Source organism: Syngnathus scovelli, chromosome 7 (genome assembly GCF_024217435.2).
Source record: "Syngnathus scovelli strain Florida chromosome 7, RoL_Ssco_1.2, whole genome shotgun sequence".
NCBI lineage: Eukaryota > Metazoa > Chordata > Actinopteri > Syngnathiformes > Syngnathidae > Syngnathus > Syngnathus scovelli.
The window spans coordinates 10460813-10484798 of record NC_090853.1 but is presented as its reverse complement, the minus strand read 5'-3'; the positions used below and the strand labels follow the sequence as shown (position 1 = coordinate 10484798).

General features: G+C 38.7%; 2 protein-coding genes across 5 annotated transcripts in view; one reads left to right on the top strand and one right to left on the bottom strand.

Annotated features, from left to right (window-relative positions):
* The first annotated feature begins 2592 nt into the window (after positions 1–2592).
* Positions 2593–4363, top strand: ssr3 (signal sequence receptor, gamma). The gene is made up of 5 exons (XM_049725526.1): positions 2593–2816; positions 3061–3187; positions 3683–3781; positions 3897–4028; positions 4122–4363. The coding sequence occupies exons 1-5, from the start codon at positions 2684–2686 to the stop codon at positions 4186–4188; spliced, it is 558 nt and encodes a 185-aa protein (XP_049581483.1). The 5' UTR covers positions 2593–2683; the 3' UTR covers positions 4189–4363.
* The window catches only part of kcnab1a (potassium voltage-gated channel subfamily A regulatory beta subunit 1a), a 49057-nt gene continuing 29270 nt past the window's right edge, over positions 4200–23986 (bottom strand). For all 4 annotated transcript variants that reach the window (XM_049725497.2, XM_049725498.2, XM_049725496.2 and 1 more), the window contains 13 exons: positions 19803–19846; positions 15745–15782; positions 14138–14217; positions 13837–13881; positions 12958–13002; positions 12831–12874; positions 12332–12418; positions 10704–10789; positions 10281–10401; positions 10103–10197; positions 9741–9861; positions 8592–8680; positions 4200–8435 (listed from right to left, as the gene is read on the bottom strand). In XM_049725497.2, the coding sequence (XP_049581454.1) occupies positions 8346–8435; positions 8592–8680; positions 9741–9861; positions 10103–10197; positions 10281–10401; positions 10704–10789; positions 12332–12418; positions 12831–12874; positions 12958–13002; positions 13837–13881; positions 14138–14217; positions 15745–15782; positions 19803–19846 (985 nt within the window). In that variant the 3' untranslated portion in view covers positions 4200–8345. The remainder of the gene's footprint in view (positions 8436–8591; positions 8681–9740; positions 9862–10102; positions 10198–10280; positions 10402–10703; positions 10790–12331; positions 12419–12830; positions 12875–12957; positions 13003–13836; positions 13882–14137; positions 14218–15744; positions 15783–19802; positions 19847–23986) is intronic.

Below are 23986 nucleotides of genomic sequence, written 5' to 3'. Positions count from 1 at the left end.
CTAAACAAATTATAACATACAAAATATGCTGGAGGCATATCAAATATACTGAAATATACGGCCTTCAGCGGCCTTCAGCTCTCAGTAAATGCAGGCTTTTAAACGACTCGACTCTTGGAGATGATTACGGCCCGCAAACTATTGAACGGCCCCCGCTAACTATTGAATGTCAAATTAGGTGCACATGAACGGCTCCCGCAAACTATTGAATGTCAAATTAGGTGCACCAACACCTGGCTCCTAAAACACATAGCCCTGCAGATCCCCATCCAAGATGGCCACAGCTAGCCAAAATGGCCCCAGCCAGCCAAGATGGCGCCGCCTCGGCTGGCGCCGCCAGCACATTAGCATGCACATTTGGCGTCAGCCAAAATGGCGCCGTCTCGGCCGGCGCCATCTTGGCGCCGTCTAGACTGGCACCAAACACATTAGCATATACATTTGCATATTAATAGACCAGAGATGGGGACTCGAGTCACTGTGACTTGGACTCGAGTCGACTCGAGTCGCTGTTTTGATGACTTGTGACTTGACTTGACAAAAAATAAAAAAACTCGACTTGGACTTGGCAGTTAAAGACTCGGGAGACAGGATGACTTGAATGACTTCAGTGTTATTTAGTTTACGTTTTCAGTTTGAATATAAAATTAATAATACATTTAAAAAAATAATATCGATAACACGGTAGGAGCGCAGGCTGAGAATGGCGTTGTCCTAATTGGATCACTACCCTATCAATCAATCAGTTTTGCCCTCTCTACGTACCTAACGTGTTTATTGGAGAATCACGCCCCTTTATATCAGACATGCACAAACATGTCAGCGGGAGCAGGAGCGGTACCGCGAGTCATCACCTTCAGCTATCGTAATTACCTTTATGACGGCAAAAGACGGACAGCACCGTGCAAGATATGTAAGCTCTGGTGTCTCCAGATGTTACAGATGAAACATAAAATGTTTCTAATGCTCTTTAATGTGTTTCTTCTTTCAGATTTTTTTCAGATTCTATTTTCATATTTGGAACTCAAATGTGTCAGACACTGTCTGCAGATGTTAATTTGTTTAGATTGAGCCGTCAATATATCATTGTATGAGGTAATTTCTTTTTTGTTTGATTCAATGGTGTATTTTACTGAATATCAGTAATTACAGTGCAAATCCAAATTATTGTCATATTTTTTAAACAGGTTAGACACATTGGACAATGATGGTTACTTAAAGTTACTTATATCTTGTCTTTTTACATTAATAAGATCAGATTCTGTGGGTAAAATTGCAATAATAAGGTGACTTGACTTGGATTTGACTTGACCTATTTAAGGACTTGACTTGACTTGACATAATCTGTGACTTGACTTGACTTGATTTGCCCAAGAAAAAAATGACTTGGAACTTACTTGAGACTTTAAGGTTAAGACTTGAGACTTACTTGAGACTTGCATATGTGTGACTTGGTCCCATTTCTGCAATAGACATCAAAGTATTATGCATTTAAGGACTTGACTTGACTTGACTTGACATAATCTGTGACTTGATCAAGAAAAAAATGACTTGGGACTTACTTGAGACTTTAAGGTTAAGACTTGAGACTTACTTGAGACTTGCATATGTGTGACTTGGTCCCATCTCTGCAATAGACATCAAAGCATTATGCATTGTGTTTTTTGTGGCAAAGAAATTCTAGTTTGTGGAATGTGAATAGCAAGAAGAAGAGAGGCACACTTCTCCATTAATTCATAAAAAGAGAAGTACACTTGACAGGATGTTGGGAAGGAAGAAGAGAGTGAATGCATTGATGAATGGCTGCTGAAATCATGTGTCATGCAAGCATCAGGTTTATTTTCTGCTCTTAGAGCATCTATTCTGTCCAAGTAATATTGCAGAGGGAGTCCAACAATGCTGATGTTGCAGTAACACAAGTTGCTTTAGCAGAAAAATACGCATGAGTCATGATGAAGTCACATTTCTGCCAAGAAGAGAAAGGCTGTGTCATTTTTTTAATGTTTGATTTCTTTGTTGGCCCTCTCGAAAGAGAAAGTTGAGTGCCACTTTATAGAAGGAGGTTAAGCATCTTTCAAGTCATGAAATAATGTTGTCGTGTGCGTGCTTGCGTGCGTGTGCGAGTGAGCGCGTGTGCGTGTCGTGCATTTTGGATGTTTCATTATAGTTACAGTTTTTATTTAGTTGTAGGGCCGTTACTGACTGTAAGCCACTCATGTAAACTAAATATGAACCCATAATAAAAATAGAATTACATTAAATAAAAACAATCAATCAAAATTCTTCTAACCACTCTTTTTTTTTTTATGTAGCTATACAGGAAATGTCAGATAATTTTAAGATTTACTGAAATAATTTTCTACCGGGTGACTACTTCCAATATTATTTTCTGTTAAAATGCTTGGATTTTTACTAAAGTATCATTTTCAGGTACTACACAAGCCAGTTTTTTTCTTCTTCGACTTTAGGCATTTATATGAAATAAACAGTTTTACCTGTAGAGGGCGACGCTGAAAGTGTACGCTATATCCCGTTCCTGAGCGAAGAATCCAAAGAAGAAAGCGAGCGGTACACTTCCGGATTAATGCTGACGCGTCCCTCTTGAGCTCTCCTAGCGACGTGTCAGTCCTCTTGTGTCTGCAGCCGAGCAGTCAGCTAGGAAACTCAATCACTCCTCACAGTTATGGCGCCTAAAGTCAACAATAAACAGCAGTCAGAGGAAGATCTTCTTCTCCAGGACTTCAGTAGAAACCTGTCGACAAAGTCCACCGCGCTCTTCTACGCAAATGCTTTCATTGTTTCTGCAATCCCCATTTGTGAGTATACTTTCCAGCAGCTAATTGCTAAATGCTACTCCACGACACTGTCAAGCTTCAAATAAATAATCAAAAGACGTCGCACACGATAGTAAATCTTTGTACAATTTATAATTTTCTACAAGTGAGTTATAACGCAATGATCAGATAACGTTAGCATAACTGTTACTACGGCAGGCTTTTCCATAGATAATAAAAAGCAAATCACTGAAATGTGTTTGATTTGGTTCCTGTGTGTTCCAAGGGTTGTTCTGGAGGATTTGGCACATGGATCTTGTCCAGTCTGCATTCCTGTACACTGTGATGACTCTGGCCAGCACCTACCTTGTGGCTTTTGCCTACAAGAACGTCAAGTTTGTTCTCAAGCACAAGTAAGATGGACAGAACACCGTATTTCACGTCGACCAATATAAACAGTGTCCCTAATGCGTGGACACCGAACAGACAAATATTCAATTGGTGTACTGTAGTAACAAAATATTGTTTCTTCATTACGTGAATTTGATGCTAAAACGACCCATTGGTATCAATTGCTCATGTGTCCAGAGTGTAGGAACACATTTTTTCCTCTAACCCCAACATCAGCTCTACACATACCATGTCTACTTTATATGTGAGATGTGTTGCGTTACCGGCACCTACCATGACACGTGGTGGTCATGTTTGTTGCAAAGGTCATTAAGTGTCCTTTTATTTCGAGGCAAGGGGCAGGAGACATCTATTTCAAGTCGGGCATAAATTAGGCACTTGTCAAACTTGTGTTGCGATTGGATTGCTTTGATTGCACAAATTACCAGCTACAGCTGTTGTTTCGGAACAATCTTTCTCACCAATTCTTGTCCAATTTTCCTTGCTGTTCCTTTCAGAGTTGCTCAGAAACGTGAGGATGCTGTTTCCAGGGAGGTCACCAGGAAGCTTTCCGAGGCTGACAATCGCAAGATGTCTCGCAAAGAGAAAGATGAGAGGTAAAATGTGCTGCTGAAAAAGACTTGAGTACTTTTGTTTTAATGCACATAGCAGACGACATTGTCCCTTTCTCACGATATATATCTTTTTTTTTTTTTATTTCTATTTGCTCAGGATTCTTTGGAAGAAGAATGAGGTAGCTGACTACGAGGCCACCACCTTCTCCATCTTCTACAACAACACCCTCTTCCTGGTGCTTGTCATCGTGGCATCCTTCTTCCTGCTCAAGAACTTCAACCCTGCTGTGTATCCTTTCTTATCATCCTGCACAAAAGTATTTTATGTCAAACAAACAAGAAGGGGAGTTTTTGCCTTAACGCACTCCCCCCCTCCCCCCAGCAACTACATCTTGTCAATCGGCGCTTCCTCCGGACTTATCGCTCTGCTCTCCACCGGATCCAAGTAGATGATGATGATGGAGGGAGGGAGGGTGGGATGTTTGGGTTGAGTACTTTTTACTAAAGTTGGGAATGAGGAACCACATTTCAACTTCATGAAATTCATGATCAAAAATCTGGAGGCTGTTTCTTCAGGTGTATCTTTTTTTGTAACAATTAAAAAAAACAACTCATCATATTTGATCACTGTGTGTGTGTTGATGGATCATTTTCTTCATTCTTTTTTGGTCAGCCTGCTAGTTTTGATGATACATTTTCAGATACTGTATGACTACAAAAAAAATTAGAGACTTTGTTTCCTTTGGCAAAGCCTTTATTCTGGATCTCATTATTTACAGATAAATGGTATGCAGGTGGAATAAGACGCATATGTTTGATATGGTCTCAATTAACACTGCGCTCCCATTCACAATTAGTGATATCTTTTCAGTATAAACAAGAATGGAAATATGTATTTGAGTTTTAAATGAAATAACGTTTCTTCAGACTACTCAAGTCTCTTCGACTATCTTAACATTAACTTTTGTCCCCCCTCACAGTAGCATAATTAAACTCATCCTCCTTGGGGGCTCTCAAGGCACACAGTTGAGTGGTTTACACAAAGTCTTCTTGCCACAGATAAGTCTTCTTTCCACACGTAATCTGTTTACGTAGGACAGGCCGTGTTGCCTTTTACAAGTGACATGACAAATCACCCACCTTTTTAATTGATCTATTTTTTTCTGCCTAGATTGTCAACAACTGCATTTGGAACAAAATGATCAAATACAGTAATGTGCAAACACTGACCACAGTTTGACAGCCACTGGTATATAGAGACCAATAAATTGTCAGATTTACATGGCGCTATATTCTCCATATGAACAACCACGAGAGCAGACGTGTCAACTTGAGTAACTTGTCGATGAATAATTTCTTCTTACAAACGAAATAGCCCAGTGAGCTGTTTCATTGTTACAACCTGAATGTCCTTCAGCATACACTTTGAGAATGAGTGACTCAACATTGCAATGTCAAAATTAACTATTTACATCAAACACTGTATTAACCAATAACCACATCCAGTAGTGTACAGTTTTACAGTTTTCAAATGTACAAGGCTTCTGGATGTTTGTTGTTTCACGGCATACCCTAGAATTCTATAAATTGTACATGATAATTCAACTACCGCTCCAAATGCCACTACAGTACCCATGAAAATGCTTGCAGTGTCAGCCATTTTAACATAAAGTCAGAATTATTACGCAAATAGCCATGTTTGCTCCATCAGGTGAAATTTCACTTGAAACTAAGATGGGGGGGAAATAGCTATGAAAATAAATGCACCTAGAAGGATAGGCTTTACTTCTCCTGTCATTCAGTTCCTCCATTGGCCACATGGGAGCGACATTTTTACATTTGGCCAACGGAATCGTGAAATGCTTTGTAATAGGTTAGGGGAGGGGACTCAGCAGTAATCCACTTGTTTTAATTGTGCTTTGTGAAACCGAAGCAGCAGACTAAAACATGCATCTATGTTCATATTAAGACTACATAGCCTTTTTATATAGGCCTACTGACTGCACACAATCAAGCTGTATGCTAGATTGTAAATAATTGAAAAAAAGAAATATTTCTTGTCTCCAGATTATCATTGATTAATACTAATCTTTAATAATTACATGATTCAATATAGTTTGTGCAAATTCCAGAACTATGTGTAGAGCTGGTAGACCTTCACATTAATCAGTACACAGGAAATACTTCAAAATGGTTAGTGACCCCTGATGTAACCAGTGTGAATTAATTAAGACAAGCAGGTTTGAATCATTTGGGACCATACAAGTGGGCAAAATGCTCAAATTAAAGCCCCTTTCACACTGCTTATAAAAATAATCAGAAAGTTACACTTCCATGCATGTCCTCCCTCTGTAGAAGATGGAACAAGTGCACAAAGGTGTCCCATCAATATTCCACATTGAAAGTCGCATCAGAGCCATAAATGAGAGAGAATGCCGCAAGAGGGTGAAACTTTTGACTCATATAGAGTAGATATAAAAAGAAAACAAGCCTACACACCGCTGTTAAATGCCATTTTTTCCCCCTTCCAACAGACTTTTTGTAGATGTGCTTTGAAACTGCACTCTGTGAACAGCTTGCTCTTAAAGAAATTTCTTTTTGTGTCTTACCCTCCTGATGGAGGGTGTCATTGATGGCCCTCTGGACAGGAGTCAGATCAGCAGTGTTCCCCATACTTGTGATTTAGTTTACTGAACCAAGCTGAGTGTTTTTCAAGGCTCAGGAAACCCTTGCAGGTGTTTCGAGTTAATTAGACGATTCAAATGATTAGTTGAATACCCTATTAGCATACTTTTTCATGATATTCTAATATTTTGAGATGGGATATTTGAATTTTCTTAAGCTGTATGCCATAATCAGCAATATTAAAATAATAAAAGGCTTGCAATTTTTCAGTTGATTTGTAATGAATCCAGAATGTATGACACTTTTGTTTTATTAATTGCATTACAGAAAATAAAGAACTTTATCACAATATTCTAATTTTCTGAGACAGTATATATTTGAACAGTTGTATGAAGACTTTTTATATTCACTGTTTCTTTCTTCACTGTCTTTGAATACGAGCTCAATCATGCCAATATCGTGCTTTGCTGTTTTCTGTGTGAAAGGCAAAGTATGATAAATGCAGGATCTTCTGTTCTGTATGGAGGTTTAACTTTCATGCAAGGCACTTTTTCTTGAAATGCTCCTGATATGCCATTCGCCATACTTACATAGAGACGTCACTTGAGAGCATGGATGGGCTGACTATGTTATGTGGGACACATACTGTACAACCATGTATGCTTTTCTTTAATCCAACCCACCAATCATTCACATGACCAAGAGTAAGCCTGTGATATTTGCTGCATTAATTTAGCTGTTTGCCCTAAAAAATTAATGAATTAAAATAAATTGTAATTCATCAAATCAATGGCATCTCATTCAATTCACGTAACCGTCAATAACATAACAAAGCATGTAAAAAATTGTACCGAGGACTACCGACATAAATTATTCTTGTGGGAAAATCAAGAGTTCGTCCCTAAATTATTATTGACTTAATTAAGATGCAATTTTTGGGTTTTCCCATGAGCAGTCACCACAGTAAGTTACTCGTATCATTTGTTTGGCAAAGTTTTTACAAAACATGACCTTCCTGGCACAACCCAGACATGTTTATGCCAGTTTGGGACTGGCACTGACTGAGTATTGTGGCACTGACTAAGAATTGCCATTCAAACCACTGCAGGACTACTAATTCCAAAACTGAAAATGAATTTTTATTATTAAAATATAACTATTTTTCTTTACATAATTTTACATTCACATTGTAACTTTTTTCTTTCTTCATCTACTAATGACGTGGCCCGTATGACCACTTGCTGCACACTTAGGAAAGCAAACAAATGCAACTGAACTGTCGCGCGGGATGTTCTAAAACAAATTTTCATTATTGGTCAAGCATCTTTGTTGTGATTAAAAAATTAGAGATGAACAGCGTTGCAACTCAGAGATGCAATCAAGAAAGTACGTATGACTTCCACCATATCAAAACAGTTCGTATGTGTATATTGTATATATAAATATCCACACTTGCGCCTTTATTTCTTGCCGATTTCCTCTCTTTGTGTTATTATAATCAAGCTACAGCCGTTACAACAATCTACTTCTTTCTTTACAACGTGGCAATTAGAACAGTGGGGGTGACAGGGTCAATCGTGCCACCAATTGGTTTGCAATTGTCCAGTTGTGTTGCAATCAGCAACGTCACTCGGTGCATGTTAGGCCTGAAAAAAAAATCAAATGTGGCCATAGAGCACAAAATTATGCTCATGCCTGCTCTAGGAATACTGTCCTGAACAGGCTGCGCCACATGTTCCGCAACATGTTCCGGACTGATGCTAAACAGGCCACTTTGACTAAGCTAAACTAAAAGCATCAATGAGAGGCTTGTCAGGTTGCACCTGAGGTAAGCCTCTTGAAACCGTGCAAGACGACTCACATGGACCAAGTCATGCAATGCGGGGTCTGTTCCAATCTCAGGCAGGCCACAGCAGGTCTGTAGTAGCAGCATGACAAGTCTGTAGCAACCTTGACCTCTTGGTGGTCCTACAAGCAACGTCTAGGAGCGGTAGTCCTTCTTACTGTATGGCCTGTTGCCCAGAATGTGGTCGATTTCAGACACCACGTGAGACGTCATCTTGGGAAGGACCTGGATGGGGACACATAATTGTCACCGGGAGGCAGTGAGAAATATACATATATACGATAAAGTAGAGTACCGTGGACGGAACCTTAATGAGTAAAATCGTTGGATGGATGACGGACAGTTTTAAAATGTGCAAAAGCTGAAAGGAAAAGGTTTCACCTGTATGGCCCCAAGGTTCTCTGTGAGCTGCTCAGGGTTGGATGTTCCCAACAGGACTGAACTCACACCTTCATTCCTTAAACACCATGCTGCAGACAGCACAGGGTGGAAGCATGAGCTTCTGCAGCAATCATGAATGCTTCCCACTTGGTGGCACACCTATACTTTTTATTATCTAGAACTGGTTATTTTGCCATGTTTGAGTTTTAAAATAACTTTCCCATAATGTAAAGCTGCATCTTGTGAGGGCATGTGTTTTGTTTAAATATACAATTTTCGATTCTCTTTGTTTCATTTTAAATTTGACAGTATACATCAATTGTGTGTTGTAATTCCGGACTATAAGCCACTATTCTTTGCACAAACTTTGAACCCTACACTTCACTGGTTTCTTTTATATCAAACAAATTGTTTTAGGTTATTCACCTGACATGTTTCGGCAGTTTCTTCCGCCTTCATCAGAGTGTCACTTAGTCACTTGTTAGGTGACACTCTGATGAAGGCGGAAGAAACCGCCGAAACATGTCAGGTGAATAACCTAAAACAATTTGTTTGATATAAAAGAAACCAGTGAAGTGATTAAATAAGGAAAAACAAAATGAACTTAGTACAATTTGAACCCTACATTTTATAATGCATCTTATCTATGGATTTGTCATGATTTTTATGATATTGTAAGAGGATTTCTTTTGTTAATACAGGTAATAGAAATGTGGACATTTCATTTAAAACACCTGCGGTTTAAAGTCCAGTGCGTCTTATATATGAAGAAAACAGGATTTCCCACAAATTTTAGCTGGTGCGGCTTATATTCAGGTGCGGCTTGTAGTCCAGAAATTATGATATTTAAACAAATATAAACTGCTGCTTGATGTGAAGTGTGTTACATTTGAGTTTTCTGCCACCGTTTACTGTGCAAATGTGATTTTTTTTTTCACAAGTAAAATAAATACATACAAATAATACGTTGATCGAACGACAGCTCATCTCTCCAAAAATGTGTTAATAGGGTCATTTATAGTTTTAGGTACAATTGTATGTCTTTGACTCTATCTGTAGGGTTGGTGTTCTTAGTTTACTCTGAGCTTTTAATTGCAATAGTATAATTCTGGCAAACATGAACGCAGCGGACAGGCTGGTCTGGCTCACCCACAGCTAGTTGAGGTAACGTGCAGCCCAGCTTCTCTGCAATATGGTTGAGCTCTTTCAGCTTCGCTTGCTGCTTTCGCCCATCTTCGCTCACAATTTTTTCTTTAAGCCATTGATACGACTAGAATAGCGAGAAAGAGGGAAAACAAAAGGCAGAGGGACTTTTTCATTCAAATACATTTTCATTAATTTTCTGAAATAATTTATCATAAAATTAAGGTTGTATTGTTCAACTTTTCTTCGTTTCATTTGAAATTTATATTTTTTAAACCCACTCCAAATTTCATCCATCTTCAATTAACCTAACATTGTGGAAGAACCAGGAGAAAAAAAACTCACCAAAATCCAATTAGTGTGCATACCTTCATGGAAGCCCTGGAAGATTCAGGAATACCATTCTCATATTTCCCTGTGATGATGCCACACGCGAGCGGTGACCAAGTCATCGCTCCGACTCCTGCAGCCATAGACAAGAGGCACGTTAACATAAGAACTGAGAAAGGTAGAAAATATGACAGGATGACAATGAAGAGTCCTTGCCTATCTTGTGATAAAGTTCAGGCAGTTGCACTTCAACTTTCTCCCTCTGAAAGAGATGGTACTCGGCCTGTTCACACACCGGAGGGATCAGATTAAACTGTCTTGCCACTGAGTACGCCTCCTGCAAGAACAAAGACGCAGTAAGAATTGGGAAGACGGATGGACTCATTAGTCTGTTTCTTTGTCACTATAGAAGAGAGGAAAGGGGGAAAGAAGCAAGTGATGGGACAGATGGATTAGAGAGGGCTGACCAAATGGTGGCAATCATCCACTAATTCATATGTCAACAAATCAATCTTTGTTACTGTACTTGTTCTAATTTAGTAGAATCAAGACTAATTCTAATTTTGGTCAGCAATGGCTATTTATTGCAAAATGTTGCATTGCAAATGTAGAGTAAATTGTTTTTTTGTTTTTTTATACCATGATCTCCATGGCCGTCCATCGAGATGTTCCCCAGTACATTGCCATGCCTTGGTTGATCACATAGGTCATGGCCCGGACGATCTCTGTCAGATAAGAGCAAACTGTTAGTTGGCTGCAGTGAGTGGGATAGTATTTTGAAACGTGTGTTTGTGTGTGTGTGTGTGTGTGTGTGGGGGGGGGGGGCATGTCCTAATGCCAAATTTCGGTATTAATTAATCACTGATGGCTTTTTCACACATTTAAGAAAAATATATTGCTCTAGGAAGATTTTTTTTTTTTTTGTATTAAAACAAAAGGTTTTCACCGATATCTTTGGTTCAAAAGTATTTTCTTTCTGATGTGTAGGCAGTAAAAAAAATTAAAATTTGCTTTTTGTGTTTTAGTCATTTTTTGCTGATGGGTTTAAAACATTTCCAACAGATTGATTTTTGCTAAGGAGAAATCATTTAGTTTGGTTAAATTTTTTCATGCAGTATGTTTTTATCATGGTTTTGGTTATAGCCGTATTACATTATCGTCCAGAGCTACAATAAATATCTTCAATCTTGGCCTCACAAAAGGAATTGTGAGTGGGACTGCGTAAAGTGTCTACCAATGTATTCTCTCTAAAAATGTTAAGTAAACAAATGAATCCAGACGGGACAGCACACAATGCACGGTTGCATTTTTCAATCCCGTTTTCTGACAACTCGTTACCAATCCCAATCCACCATCCTAACAATCTCACGTTGAGAGGCTTATGTTCAAGCTTACCGCAGCTCTAATGATGCAATTAGCCTCAAACTGTGCTGACAGCATGAGCCAACAAAAACTCAGACTTGGGACTGTCATTAAGGCCATTCATCATCAAGCCGGCATCACTCTAATTGCACCGCAATCTCCCTCATGGATAGCATCACACTTATTTTCCTGTTTCTACAGAAGGTAAGTACAGGGTTGTATTTAAGCAAAAGACATAGAGAAAACTTTAGAAAATGGACCAAAGGTTTAATTCTACAAAAGAACTAAATGAAGTATCAGTGCTTCATCACTGTATGGAAATTAGAATTGTTGTATACCTCTAAACATTTGAGACAAAGTACCCCATGCACAAGGTAAGCTTCATAAAGACACGTTAGGAAGACTTTGTTGTAGTAGTTTTTGATTGAATTCAAAATATATTGAAATTTTCCCGAAATAATCCTTAGAGGGAAACTCAACATGCACTGAGCTGACAGCGAACCAAATCAAATACACTCAGGCATGCAAAAAGAGATGCCAGCGTGAAATGGGTACACACAGAGTGCAGCGCCACTTAAGCTGGGGGGGGGCAGAGGGCCGGTCCCCAAGGGCACCTTGACAGTAGCAAACAAGTGTCTGTCTAACAACCAGTTGCCATATTTTTGTCCACAGCGGGACTCTAACCTAAAGCTCAAGAACGTAGAGGTGAGCTACTGCCCCACCTAACAGAACCCAGAACTCTATTGCGCAACTGTAGAATGAACTTAAACGGAGATTGTTATCCTTGACTCTAAAATTTTGTAGAAACACCTCCCAGAACAGTAGAAGTTGATATTACACTCTAAGTAATAGACATGTTGACGTGATTGCAATTTCACAGAACCCTGGTGTGGTTGCTGCCTCACCTTCCATTGGCGTGTTGGTGTCAGGGCGGTTGGCAAAAACGACATCGACGTACTCCAACTGCATCCTCTGTAGCGAGCCTTTCAGACCTGCGGAGCACACGTGAGGGTTCATTTAGATCACAGGTGTCAAACTCAAGGCCCGGGGGCCAGATACGGCCCGCCACATCATTTTATGTGGCCCGCAAAGACAAATTGTGCATCAAATCCATGTGTCATTACTAGAATTGCAAATTGTCTTGACTTTCAATATCTTTTTTTTTTTTATATTTGACCAGTTTTTACTCATCTGATTTGAAAATGAGTTATTTGTCAGTTTGTTTTGTAGCTTTTACTGTATATAATATGAGGTGCTCATACATTTATTTGGGTTGACAGTCATAATGGCCCTCCGAAAGAAGCTATGACTACAATGCGGCCCGTGAAAAAAAATTTGTTTGACACCCCTGATTTAGATTAATAAAAGCAAAAAGATCGACAAGTTGTAATGCTTGATCCATACCTTCAATAATGTGCTTTCTAGACAGTCCTCTCTCTGTCTCTGCTCTGATGGAAAAAAAAAAAAAAAAAGATTTGTAAAGTTTTCTAACACGGCGGAAAGAAGTTGCACCGTAGAAATCCTCACTTACTTTCCTCCCCAGTAAAGTTTGGTTGTAATGACCAAGCTGGATCTCCTACAAAATAGCAAAACATAAAATAAAAGGAACATGGAAAGATGCTTGCTGTATTGATTTTAAGCTCAGTGGTAAATAAGCTTCATACGGAAGAGGATTAGGGCCAGTGAAGAAAAAAAAAAACGAGGGGTGACAGGATTCTGACTTTAAAGTCTGAATTCTGACTTTAAAGTCAGAATTCTGAGAATGAAGTCAGAATTCTGACTTTAAAGTCAGAATTCCCACTTTCTGACGTTAAAGTCAGGATTCCCATTTTCTGACTTTAAAGTCAGAATTCTGACTTTATTCTCAGAATGCTGACTTTAAAGTCGGAATTCTGACTTTATTTTCCAGAATTCCAACTTTAAAGTCGACTTTAAAGTCGGAATTCTGAGAATAAAGTCACAATTCTGAGAATAAAGTCAGAATTCTGACTTTATTCTCAGAATTCTGACTTCAAAGTCGGAATTCTGACTTTATTCTCCGAATTCTGAGAATAAAGTCAGAATTCCGACTTCAAAGTCAGAATTCTGAGAAATCCTCACCATAAATCCTGACTTTAAAGTCAGAATTCGGAGAAAAAAAGTCAGAATCCTGTCACCCCGCGTTTTTTCTTCACTGGCCCTAATCGTCTTCCGTAGCTTCAAGATCGATACAGCGTCTCTCTGTCTGTCTCGAAATTATTATTCTAGTCTTCAAATCAAATGTTTTGCTGTCTACAGTCACAGTTTAAGTTTAGTTGTTTTGGCTTTCTTGTCCTCATTATTACATTCACAGACTGTTTGTTCTTGATTTTTTTTTTCAAGCCACAGTACTAAAATGGATTGTGTTCATAAATTAAAATACTGTCATTACCGCCAGCATTTCTTCTTGATAATGGTTCCAAGAATCACTTCGGCCCTGCAAGGCAGAATAAAAATCACTAGAACGATATTTCGATTTAGTTCATGTACTTTTACGAGTAATACACAATGAGAGGAATGTCGATTTTGGATTTGTCCCAATGGTATGTACTTTGTATGTTTGAGCTGTTGTAAATTGAAAGCAGCACAAAGTCTGAAGAAAAATTCAATTTCCGTTGACATCTATCGAATACTTGTTACATGTGAGTTGGAGCATAAGTGCGGAAAACCTGAGAAGTTGGAACAACACCCACCTGCCGCCCGCATAGACTTCAGCTGTGTCAAACAGATTGACCCCGTTCTCGTAGGCGATGGTCATCAGCTGCTCTGCAACCTGGCAACATAAGTTGAACCGTGAGGACGAAAAGCTCAATTCCACAAGACAAAATATATATGTACCCAAATTGATTTTTCACACTGAGGAAGACAATGCCACCTTCATATTTGAATGCAAAATACTGACAAACAATAAAAGCAATTGTGGTTTTGATACAATTTTGTTTTCCAAGTAATATAAAAAAAGGAACTTTTCCTTCTGCTCAAGTAGCAATGCAGCAATAACTGCATTTTCTTCTTTAAGTTCAATCTTACTGTCATATGTAATTGATGAAGGCTTCCACCAAAAGTTTGCAGTAAATATTCTTTGTGTACATTCTTGTGGAGCGTTTTTGCTGCAGGCCAAATGGATCAGCAATAAAATTCAATAGCGTCCCATTAAATATATTTATGATGAAAGATGAAAACATGACAAATGCATAAAAATGGGTGGTAATGATTTTTAACAAGTTCTGACACACCTCGTATACTGACTCATCACTCGAGAGTCACTGTGAGTTTGCAGAGCTACTTGTGGAGAGGTTTTGTGTTTAGGTTGTTGTTGCTGTTTATTCTCAGGTGGTGTGGGAACACTTGAATGGAAGATATGCATCATCCAGTGAGGAAAACCAGAATACATTTTCTTGGTTGACATAAAAAAAAGGCTACTCAAACCTCCCACATGCCAACTTCATGACTACACAATTCCAATTTTCAACTTATCATTTGTCTAAACTATCATCTGTGATTGCTGCTGCTGGTTCTGCTGCCCATGGAGAAGTAAAGATAACACATTCATTATTTAATGATGCAAACGCGCTCAATGATGTCTTTAAGACTAGCCATCTGTACAACAAGCCTTTGTTTTGCAGATATCACCATGATACATTATAGAGGGGCTTAATCCCGATTGTGTATCTGCTGACCAAGTGCTTTAATATAAACAGAGAAACAAATTGTCTTTAATTAAAGGGCAACAATAAAGTCCACCATGTTGAGAAAGTGATCATTTATCACAATAAAACGTTGCCAGCAGGTATTGTCTAACAATGCTTGTGTGGTTGTCCCTCTTTAAGCCTAATCAGGCATAGGGAAGATCTGTTGATGTCAACATAAATAAAAGAAGGGGTGTTTCTAAGGATACACACATAATGGTAATCAAGACAAATGTTAGTACTTTGAATCAGCAAAGGACTAATTGTTGGATAGTTCTCAAAGATTATCCAGCGGCGGGCTTGGACGGTGCATATACAATTTCCATAACCTGGTTGGAATTCAAACTGTGAAAGAGACAGGATGTCACCAGTGACATTGAACTCGGGAATAATGGCTGGGAGGAAGACATGTGACTCCATTGCACGTCAAGTCTTAAGGGTAAGACAAATAATATAGTTACATAAATGTACTGTTTGTGTGTCTCTTGCACTGTGTGCGTGCATGTGCGTGAGAGATGCCGCAACTGGGCATGCAACACAAGCGGTCATCTCGCAGTTTTCTTCTTTAATAAAATCATGAAAGATTAGAAAGGTAAAAAATAGCATCATACCTCATCTGTTATCTGACCCCCAAACGTCACCCACGTTCCTGGCGAAAAAACAGAAAGTGACAATTGCAATTAGACTTTAAATAACATTTTGTGACATGCGTCATTTTGTAGATTGTGACACGAGTGTAAACTATCAAGGCTGTCATGTCCCAAAGAGAAAAATTGTATAATTTTATGAATGATTAATAGTGTAACTCCCTGTTAGGGCTTTATAATAGTGATGCATATGTGAGTGAGCGGGTGTTCCCGTATCTTGCAGCGTGTATAATACGCGCTGCTGATTAGAACGTAAACAATGGTGATGACATGCAAAAGGTTAAGACACCACAAGCTGAGAAATTCCTCAGCAAATCCCCTCACTGAATTATTAATATAGCTCTGATGTGTGTGAAAACGCTTCCCATTCAAAACTGTTGCAGTAATCCAGAAATTTACATTGCCACAAAATCGTCTGCGACAGGAACGCCAATTTGTGTCTACTTCAAACCTTCAAATATTGCATGGTTTTTAGTGTTGCTCAGGGGATTGTAAGATTTGCTTGAACACAGATAAAGAAGTAAAGCTGAAACTTCTTGGAGAGGTGACCTGCCGCCATCCTATTTTATGTACTTTTCCTTTTGTTCATCAAAAAATCCTGAACCAACAAATGTTTCTTTTTTCCCCGAACCATCCATTTATTTATTTATTTATTTATTTATTTATTTATTTATTTATTTATTTATTTATTAGATTCGCACACAAACAGCGTACTTGATGATTAATTATGCAACTACACTTTTAGCTAATAAGCAAACTCTATTTTCTCCCAGTTCCGGGTTTTGTTCCTAAGCAGAATTCATTAGACTCAATCGTGCCTTAGGGAAGAAAACATGTTGTACGATGTGAGCAACCTCTCACCCAGAGTCATCTGGTGAAGCTTCCAGCTCCTCTGCGACCAATGAGGACAAACACGAAAGAAAATAACAACATAATCTCACCATGTCGCAATGTTTCCTTTCACACTCCCACACATAACAACTCTTATATGTCCACTGTTGACTTGTGCTGCTCCACTGTCATCGAGGGATGAACAAGGCCTAGTAAAAAGGCAGTTAAGCACATGCTCAACTTTATGACAACAGAAGCTATTAGGCCACACATTTGGATTGGAACAGTTCCTCTGAGCTGTGATTTAGTCTCATTTACAGATAATTCCCTTGGATGCGTTGTGGAAGTGCAAAGCAAATCCTGCTGTTTTCGACATGTGTAACATCTCATCACTGGTGATGGGGGTTGATTTGAGAAATTGTTGAGGTCAGTAACCATGGAAACTTCACGACAGTCTCAGCTATTGTATGTCCACAGCCATTATGTGATTACACAGTGGAGTGTCTTTGCAGTCAATATTTCTTGTCTACATTTCCCACTCACCTGTGAAAAGTGTGTTTTGAACATCTCTCTGCAGGCGCGTGAGTCTTTTCAGTCAGCCCTTAAAGCTATTTCCAGTGTGGCAGAATTGTAATTACTGCTACGGATGTCCAGTTGGTGTTTTGTGTCTGAGTGGGAGGCTCAGTGTGGGATGAAAACCCTGCAGAGCTGGAGTGTCAAGGCCAGCGCACATCAGGGATCAGCAGAGTTTTTGCTCTTTGATGGAAATTGAATCCCCGTGAACGTCAAACATTTCTTTTTCACTGCGCCGGTGGATGTACGTAAGGTTGCTATGCAACAATTGTGAATCGGATAACTTTGAGAGGCTTGCTCCTGAAACCGAGAGGATTGAAAGTCAGAAAGCAGGTTCAAAATTTACACCTGATTCGAGCAAGTTATAGTCACAAAACTGAAACCGGAAATGGTTGCCTGTTCCCTGAGGATTGAAGCCTCAGGGTGAAGCAATACAAAATCGCAAATGCCAAATTCCTAAACAGACTAAACAAGGACTGCATCAGCATTCTGGCTAACACAAACACAACAACTATTTTTGGGGTGTCTACTGCACTGCCTCTTCAATTTTTATTGACTTCTTCAGAACAACGTTTGAATCACCTTTTGACTGCTTTTTTTTTCTGTCTTGTCTACATTTCGACTATGCTTTCAGTGGGCGGAGAGAGCAACATAAACAGCATAACTCCGGTTAAAAATAATGTTACACTTTGGCTGAAAATTCAACAACTCACGTCAGTGACTTTTTGGTTATATAAACTAGGGATTATGAGGTAACAGTACAAATAAATTCATTATGGCCTTTATGCTTATTATATATTCACAGGACATCTCATTTATTTTGGTTTAGAACTTTTGTTGTACTTTGAACTAATTTATAATTAGACGCCATCATACTAGGAGCTGTTGCTAATATCATTTCCTACTTAAGCTTAATGAAGTAAAATGAGTTTCATTGGATTTTACAAACGAACCTTGCCAGTCAGCGTCTTCAGAAACGAGAGCGTGAAAGGAAAGAACTTGGGGAGGTGAAAATTTGACACGCTCAGTGAGTGAGAGGGTCCATTAGAGGATGAAAAGGTGCAGTAACTTGTCCTCCACAGCACCCATCCGTCCTCTCATCCGTCCAGGGCAAAATATTGCAAGCATTCATCAGTCGATGGCACGCATTAATTAAAGCCCTCCTTCCTCTGTGACAAGTAGGCATCATAATTGGAAAAAAATAATGAGCTCGTGTACAAGTGCTGATGGTCCTGATAATGCTGATTATGAGCTCGTGTCTCTGTGTGTGTTTGGATGTGCGCAGTCCACAACCAATTAGCATATGTTGACATCGCGGTAAAGCAGCTCAAAACTTATAGTGGCCGTTCTGATTTGCTGTGAAAGAATAGATGCACAGAACATTTGGATTGATCACACAAATCACTTCATTTTGTCAACAACACCATCCGACACTCCAGGCCAATCCCTTGTTGAAAATAATAACTTCAATTTCATTTAAATTGGGAGCAGTTTTATTGGGACTAAGGAAGTTGCTTCTATTTGACAAATGAATTCATTTCATGCTGGATGTGGTATAAGTACTTTTCATTGTCTGGGAAATCTTAATAGCGTTGAATGGCTCACATCATGCAATTAGAGACTAAATTAAAATTTAATAAAAAGAAGTGAGCTGCAGATGACAACAGGGAAAACGAGGCATACAGTACTGTGCCCATCTGAAAAGCTGATGCTGAACTTTTGAGTTGCTTGCTTTGAAAAATTGAATAAAGATTCAAAGTAAATTAAATTGAATAGAATTAAAAATCCCCCTAAGTAAAAAAAAACAATTTATTCATTGTTTAGATATTATCAAAATCATTTAAAAAAACTATTAATGTTTTAAACAACAGGTGTAAAATGACTTTTGGAGCGTTCGATGTTGGAGGCATGACTCTAATTTCTTTTTTTCTCTTTTTTTTTTTACACTGTTGTCTTTTTGTTGAAAATCATGCATGCAGTATGCACAAAAAACATCCAACAGGCATGCACTCAGGGGAAAGATGTCAGTGTGAAGGGCAACTTGACTGTGTTGTTCCCCTTAGCAGTTTGGGGGCGTTTAGTGCCTCGTACAAGGGCACCCTGACAGGACACAGAAAACATACTGGCTATCCCTCTAGCAACAAGTCCCATTTTGTATTTTCAAAATCAAGTACATATGCACATCCGGCCTGATGTCGACAACATCTTTTCTCTATAGCCCGTCTCGCCCTGTCATCATCGTGCCCACCCAAGGCGCAACGTGTGACAGACAGCTGCCATTCGGTTGACCTTTTCTGTACTGCGCAGCTCCATCAAATTGAAGCAGACCACTTAGACTAATGTGAAGCAAACAAGTCAAAAGCAAAGTAGCTGTCACACTCATAATGTCCAATGGATTTGGATTTTCTTTTTTTTTTTTTGTTAAAGGTAGTGGGCTATATGGGACACTTATTCCAAAGAGAGGGACCTCGCTAGAAAATCTTAATCTGCTATGCATTTCCATTTTTGTTCATCCTAGTTGACTTTGAATCTCTACAGATTTATTTTTATTCACAAAATGAATATTTTTAATGACTTTATTCATTGAATGAGACAAGGGCAAGGTGAAATTTACTTACCAAGTCCAAGGCACGACACCCTTAGTCCTGACTTTCCAAGGTTCCTGTAATCACAGGAGAAAATTACTTAATTTAGTGGTACTTTAAAATACATTTGCATGCACACCGTTTCAGAGAAATATCTGTCAATCCAATATTCCGAGATTTTCATTAGGCTCACGTCATCAGACAACATCACATCTGCAATGAGCAACTGTTTACCTGTCAGCAAAATAATTGGAGTTTTCACCAATCTCCCATTTTCACTCGCCTGTCAAAATCACTGAAGTGATTTATTACTGACATGACTTCACTGCCATTTCATATCGAAATGCTTAATTGGACATCCGAATAAAACCATCCTAAGATAATCAATTTTTGATGATGCACTAGATCCCCACAAGACAGTTCTTCACACCAGCAGCAAAAAAGTGTTTGTGGGTTTAATCCCATCGCATCCTGACATTGATACGCATGGATTTACATCATGACAGCCCAACACGTCTCTTGTAGCTAAGACCTACCTAATGAGATTTTGTATCGACTCCAGCAGTCTCCAAGTACTTTTGTCCGGTGTTAGTGGCTGTTTCACTCCCGTGATAGTTGAAAATGATTGTTCATCAAACCCAAAGAGGGTGATAGTCCAGAAAGTTAATATAATCATGTAGGCAATTATTCTCCATTCAATTATGCAATCTCAGTAAGAAATTTACTATTGAAGGGGTAAACAAATCAGAAGTCAACCGGCAACGGAAGGGATTTTGCTTGACCTTTAAGGTATCATTAGAGGTGCTCCAACTTTTTTTAAGTTTTCTTGGGTCATCTAATTGATTCAGTAAGCCTATATGAGCAGGAGAGGTGTGATGAGGATTGGATGAACGACAGCGCTGAAGCAAATGACCAATGAGGAGATGCAGATAAAGACGGGGTAGAAGAAAATAAGATTCCCCACTTGTAAGATGCATTGCCGTCATTATTTGTAATGTGTCTCAAAAGGCTCTTGCAAATACTTAGAGGCCGCACACACCACCTCCACTTAGTGCGCCGCATGTACACTCACGCACGCACAGTGGGCAGCCATCCTGGGCCATCAAATATTTATTGAAATTTTAAACCCCTGTAATCGCTTTTCCAAACAGATCTAGCATAACAAGCCTCCCTTGTCAATGAAGCTATTCATCTTTACCTAAACACGTCTTCATTTGCTACATGATGGACAGTAATGACTTTCTCTATATCCCTGTCGTGATGCGATTTGTCTCTTGTTGCAAGTGAGGGAGATTTTCCCCCTCACTCTTTTTGATGCATGGTTTACTCCCCAGCTTCATAGCAAAATAACGTTGGATGATAATTCCAATTAACTTAAACTGCAATCGGTCAAACCACTAAGTCCATATGCATCATGTTAAGTCTTCTGACATTTGAATACAGTGCCATGTAAATGAACAATAAAGGTTGATGGACAAATAGTGGAAGTTTTGTGAATCATCACAGAAAATGTATTAACATCATAACCGTCACAATTCCACGCAATTGAGCTTGCACCACAAATGAGATCATAGTACTGTCAATTGGCCAAAGTAATACAGTATACTTAATTTATATGAGACTAAAAACATCTGAGGTAAATTACCAATACTTTGCTGATTGGGAGTATGTTATTGCTCTATTTTTCATTGACTGTGTAATGAGTTAATCCAAACAAAATCCAACATCATTCATTTCAATTGAGTGCACTGCGGATGACAACCTTAAAAGCTCTTTTAACTATCACAAAGTTCCGGCTGTCATACAGGCTGTCAATATCGTGCGGGCTCGATGTAGCTAGATTTAGAAATAAAAGGAAATGCAGAGGTGACAAAAGAAAAGTGTTTGGGACAATGATAAATTGCACCAGTCACAGATGAAATAAAGCATGCGTGCGTTTGACAACAGGCATCATTCAGTAATTAAAAGAAGCAGTGATGCAGTGGGAAGTTGGAGACTTACTTTTTGTCCAGGACAGAAGAAAGGAAACATTAATCATACTATAACAACTGAAGAAATTGACAGACCCGAATATGAAAAGACGGTGTGTTATTTTGTGTGTGGACAGCCCAAGACATCCAATTAAATGACCAGAATCAAAGTGGGCATCATTCTTGAGCCAAATGAATTGGCCCTCATTTAAATCCATGTTGAGTCAGCTCCATATGCATCCTGAGATTAGACCTCAATAAATAAACACTTTGTAAGAATCTCTTCGTTCAGCTGTTTTGTGACCCAGTTGTATTTAGCATCAGTAAGACTAGTTTCAAAGAGCTGTGAGCCACAGATGCAGGAAGTTACGTACAGTACCATTGAGATTTAGAAAAAAAATGAAGGCTCATAGTAAAAAAAAGGAAAAAAACAGTTTTATTAACAAACAATTGTGGAAGAAAACCAATCACAACATAGAAAATCTTATTTCGTTCACCATTTCGTTCTTAAATGTGTTTAAGAAATAAATCCCAATTTTTTTTTTCCCTGGGACTGATCATCAACCAATCACAGGGTACATACTGGAAATTTCCCATTTTTTATTGTGTACATGTAAGACGATGCTATCAATAAAACGCAATATAAAAAAATGGGTGGTACCGGCTGACGACCTGCAAATCTGAAATTCTTCCCCCAGATATGTTTTGAATGATATCTGTGAAAAATACTGTATTAGCATCGGTGTGTGCCTTAAGGTCTAATTAAAACCCTGAATCGAATACAAGTGACTTTCTTAGATAACTTCCAAGAGATTTTACAAGCAGTCATGTGCAACATACCGTGTTCATCATTTATTGATGAATGAACTGCTGAAAATATAAAACTACTGAGAGCACCAAAATGGGTGGAAGGTTGTGTTCTGCTCTTTTGTTTCATCACCCTGTAATTCTGTCTGGTTGCCCTGTTTGTATGTTTTCCAATACAAAACAGACAAAAACATTCTATAATGGAGACAGACTTGAGTGACACTCCAAAATGTTAGGTTTCTTACTCTTGCTTGTAACTTAATGTCGCCTTGTGAATCTGAGGGGCTTGTTTATGATGACTGTAACGTGTTATGTCGTTTGAATCCAGAGCAGATCCTCACCAGCTGCATGACTCCAATTATCAAGACCCCTCAAATGACCTTCCACTTCCTCTCCGCAAGGTCATCGAACCAGCCTTGTAAACTTTTCTTCATCACTTAGCACCCTGAGCGGCTCGTGTCGCCTTGCCCTCATCTCTCCCCGATTCTGGATTTTCTTTTGGCTCAGTGTCTCCCTATGGTTTCATTATCGAGTTTGCTCAGCTCGACTGCTGCTTCCCCCGAGCTAACCGCAGCCTTGTTGCCACCAAGGCTTAAATAAAATATCCTTTTTATGACACACCAGGACACAGATTTCTCAGTGGTCTACACTAGAGTTCCCTAATCCGCTTAACATATTGCTTTTGTTCTGTCTTTGGATTCAGAATAAATCCGAATACGCGGGAGCAGCACACACTGGCCAATCCTCCTGATTTTCCAGGGTCTCTCATGTATTTAACTGCAATTTTCCTTCGAGCGTTACATTTGTCCCTTACTTTCATGGTTTTGAGGTTAGTGTTAGGGTTGCCATTATTTATTCACTTGCCTTGGATTGTGCTTCATCACAATCGGACTAGAGTTACAGCCACTGTCGTCTTTTGTCCAGCGTTTTCTCAGTTTTTCAGTCTAATAGGTTACATTATAGGTGAAGATAATTGCCAGTCATGTGGATGGTTCAGATCATGTTTAGAGCTGCTACTTTTTTATTTATTTTTATTTTTATTTATTTTTTTTGCTCTATTCCTGTTCAGTTGAAAAAGAAATGTACCCGTCTTCGGTGACCAAAGGTCTTTTAGTTAGATATTCTGTGACTAACGCTAGCACACACTTGTGATAAAATAGTTAAATGTATTTACATAGATGTGCAAAATATCAATTTGTATATATATTTTTTATTTTTAACCGTTGATGAAAAAAAATTCAGTATAGTAAGTGCATGATGGCTGAAAAAAAAGTGACGTTTACTTTATTGGAAGAAAAATAAAAAACATACCCAATCCCATTTCAACCCTTTACTAAGGTATTCACATAAGTATAATATAATATAATTCAGTGTTCTTTTTGGATCACTTTGAGGAGAACACATCTAATTGAAATTCAAAGTGTTAGGAATATGAATGGA

Excerpts from the sequence above, each read along its gene's own strand:
- ssr3 (XM_049725526.1), top strand. The coding sequence starts at position 2,684 with ATGGCGCCTAAAGTCAACAATAAACAGCAGTCAGAGGAAGATCTTCTT. Across the intron at positions 2,817-3,060 it reads TGTTTCTGCAATCCCCATTT|GGTTGTTCTGGAGGATTTGG; the intron begins GTGAGTATACTT and ends GTGTGTTCCAAG. Across the intron at positions 4,029-4,121 it reads AAGAACTTCAACCCTGCTGT|CAACTACATCTTGTCAATCG; the intron begins GTATCCTTTCTT and ends CCCTCCCCCCAG.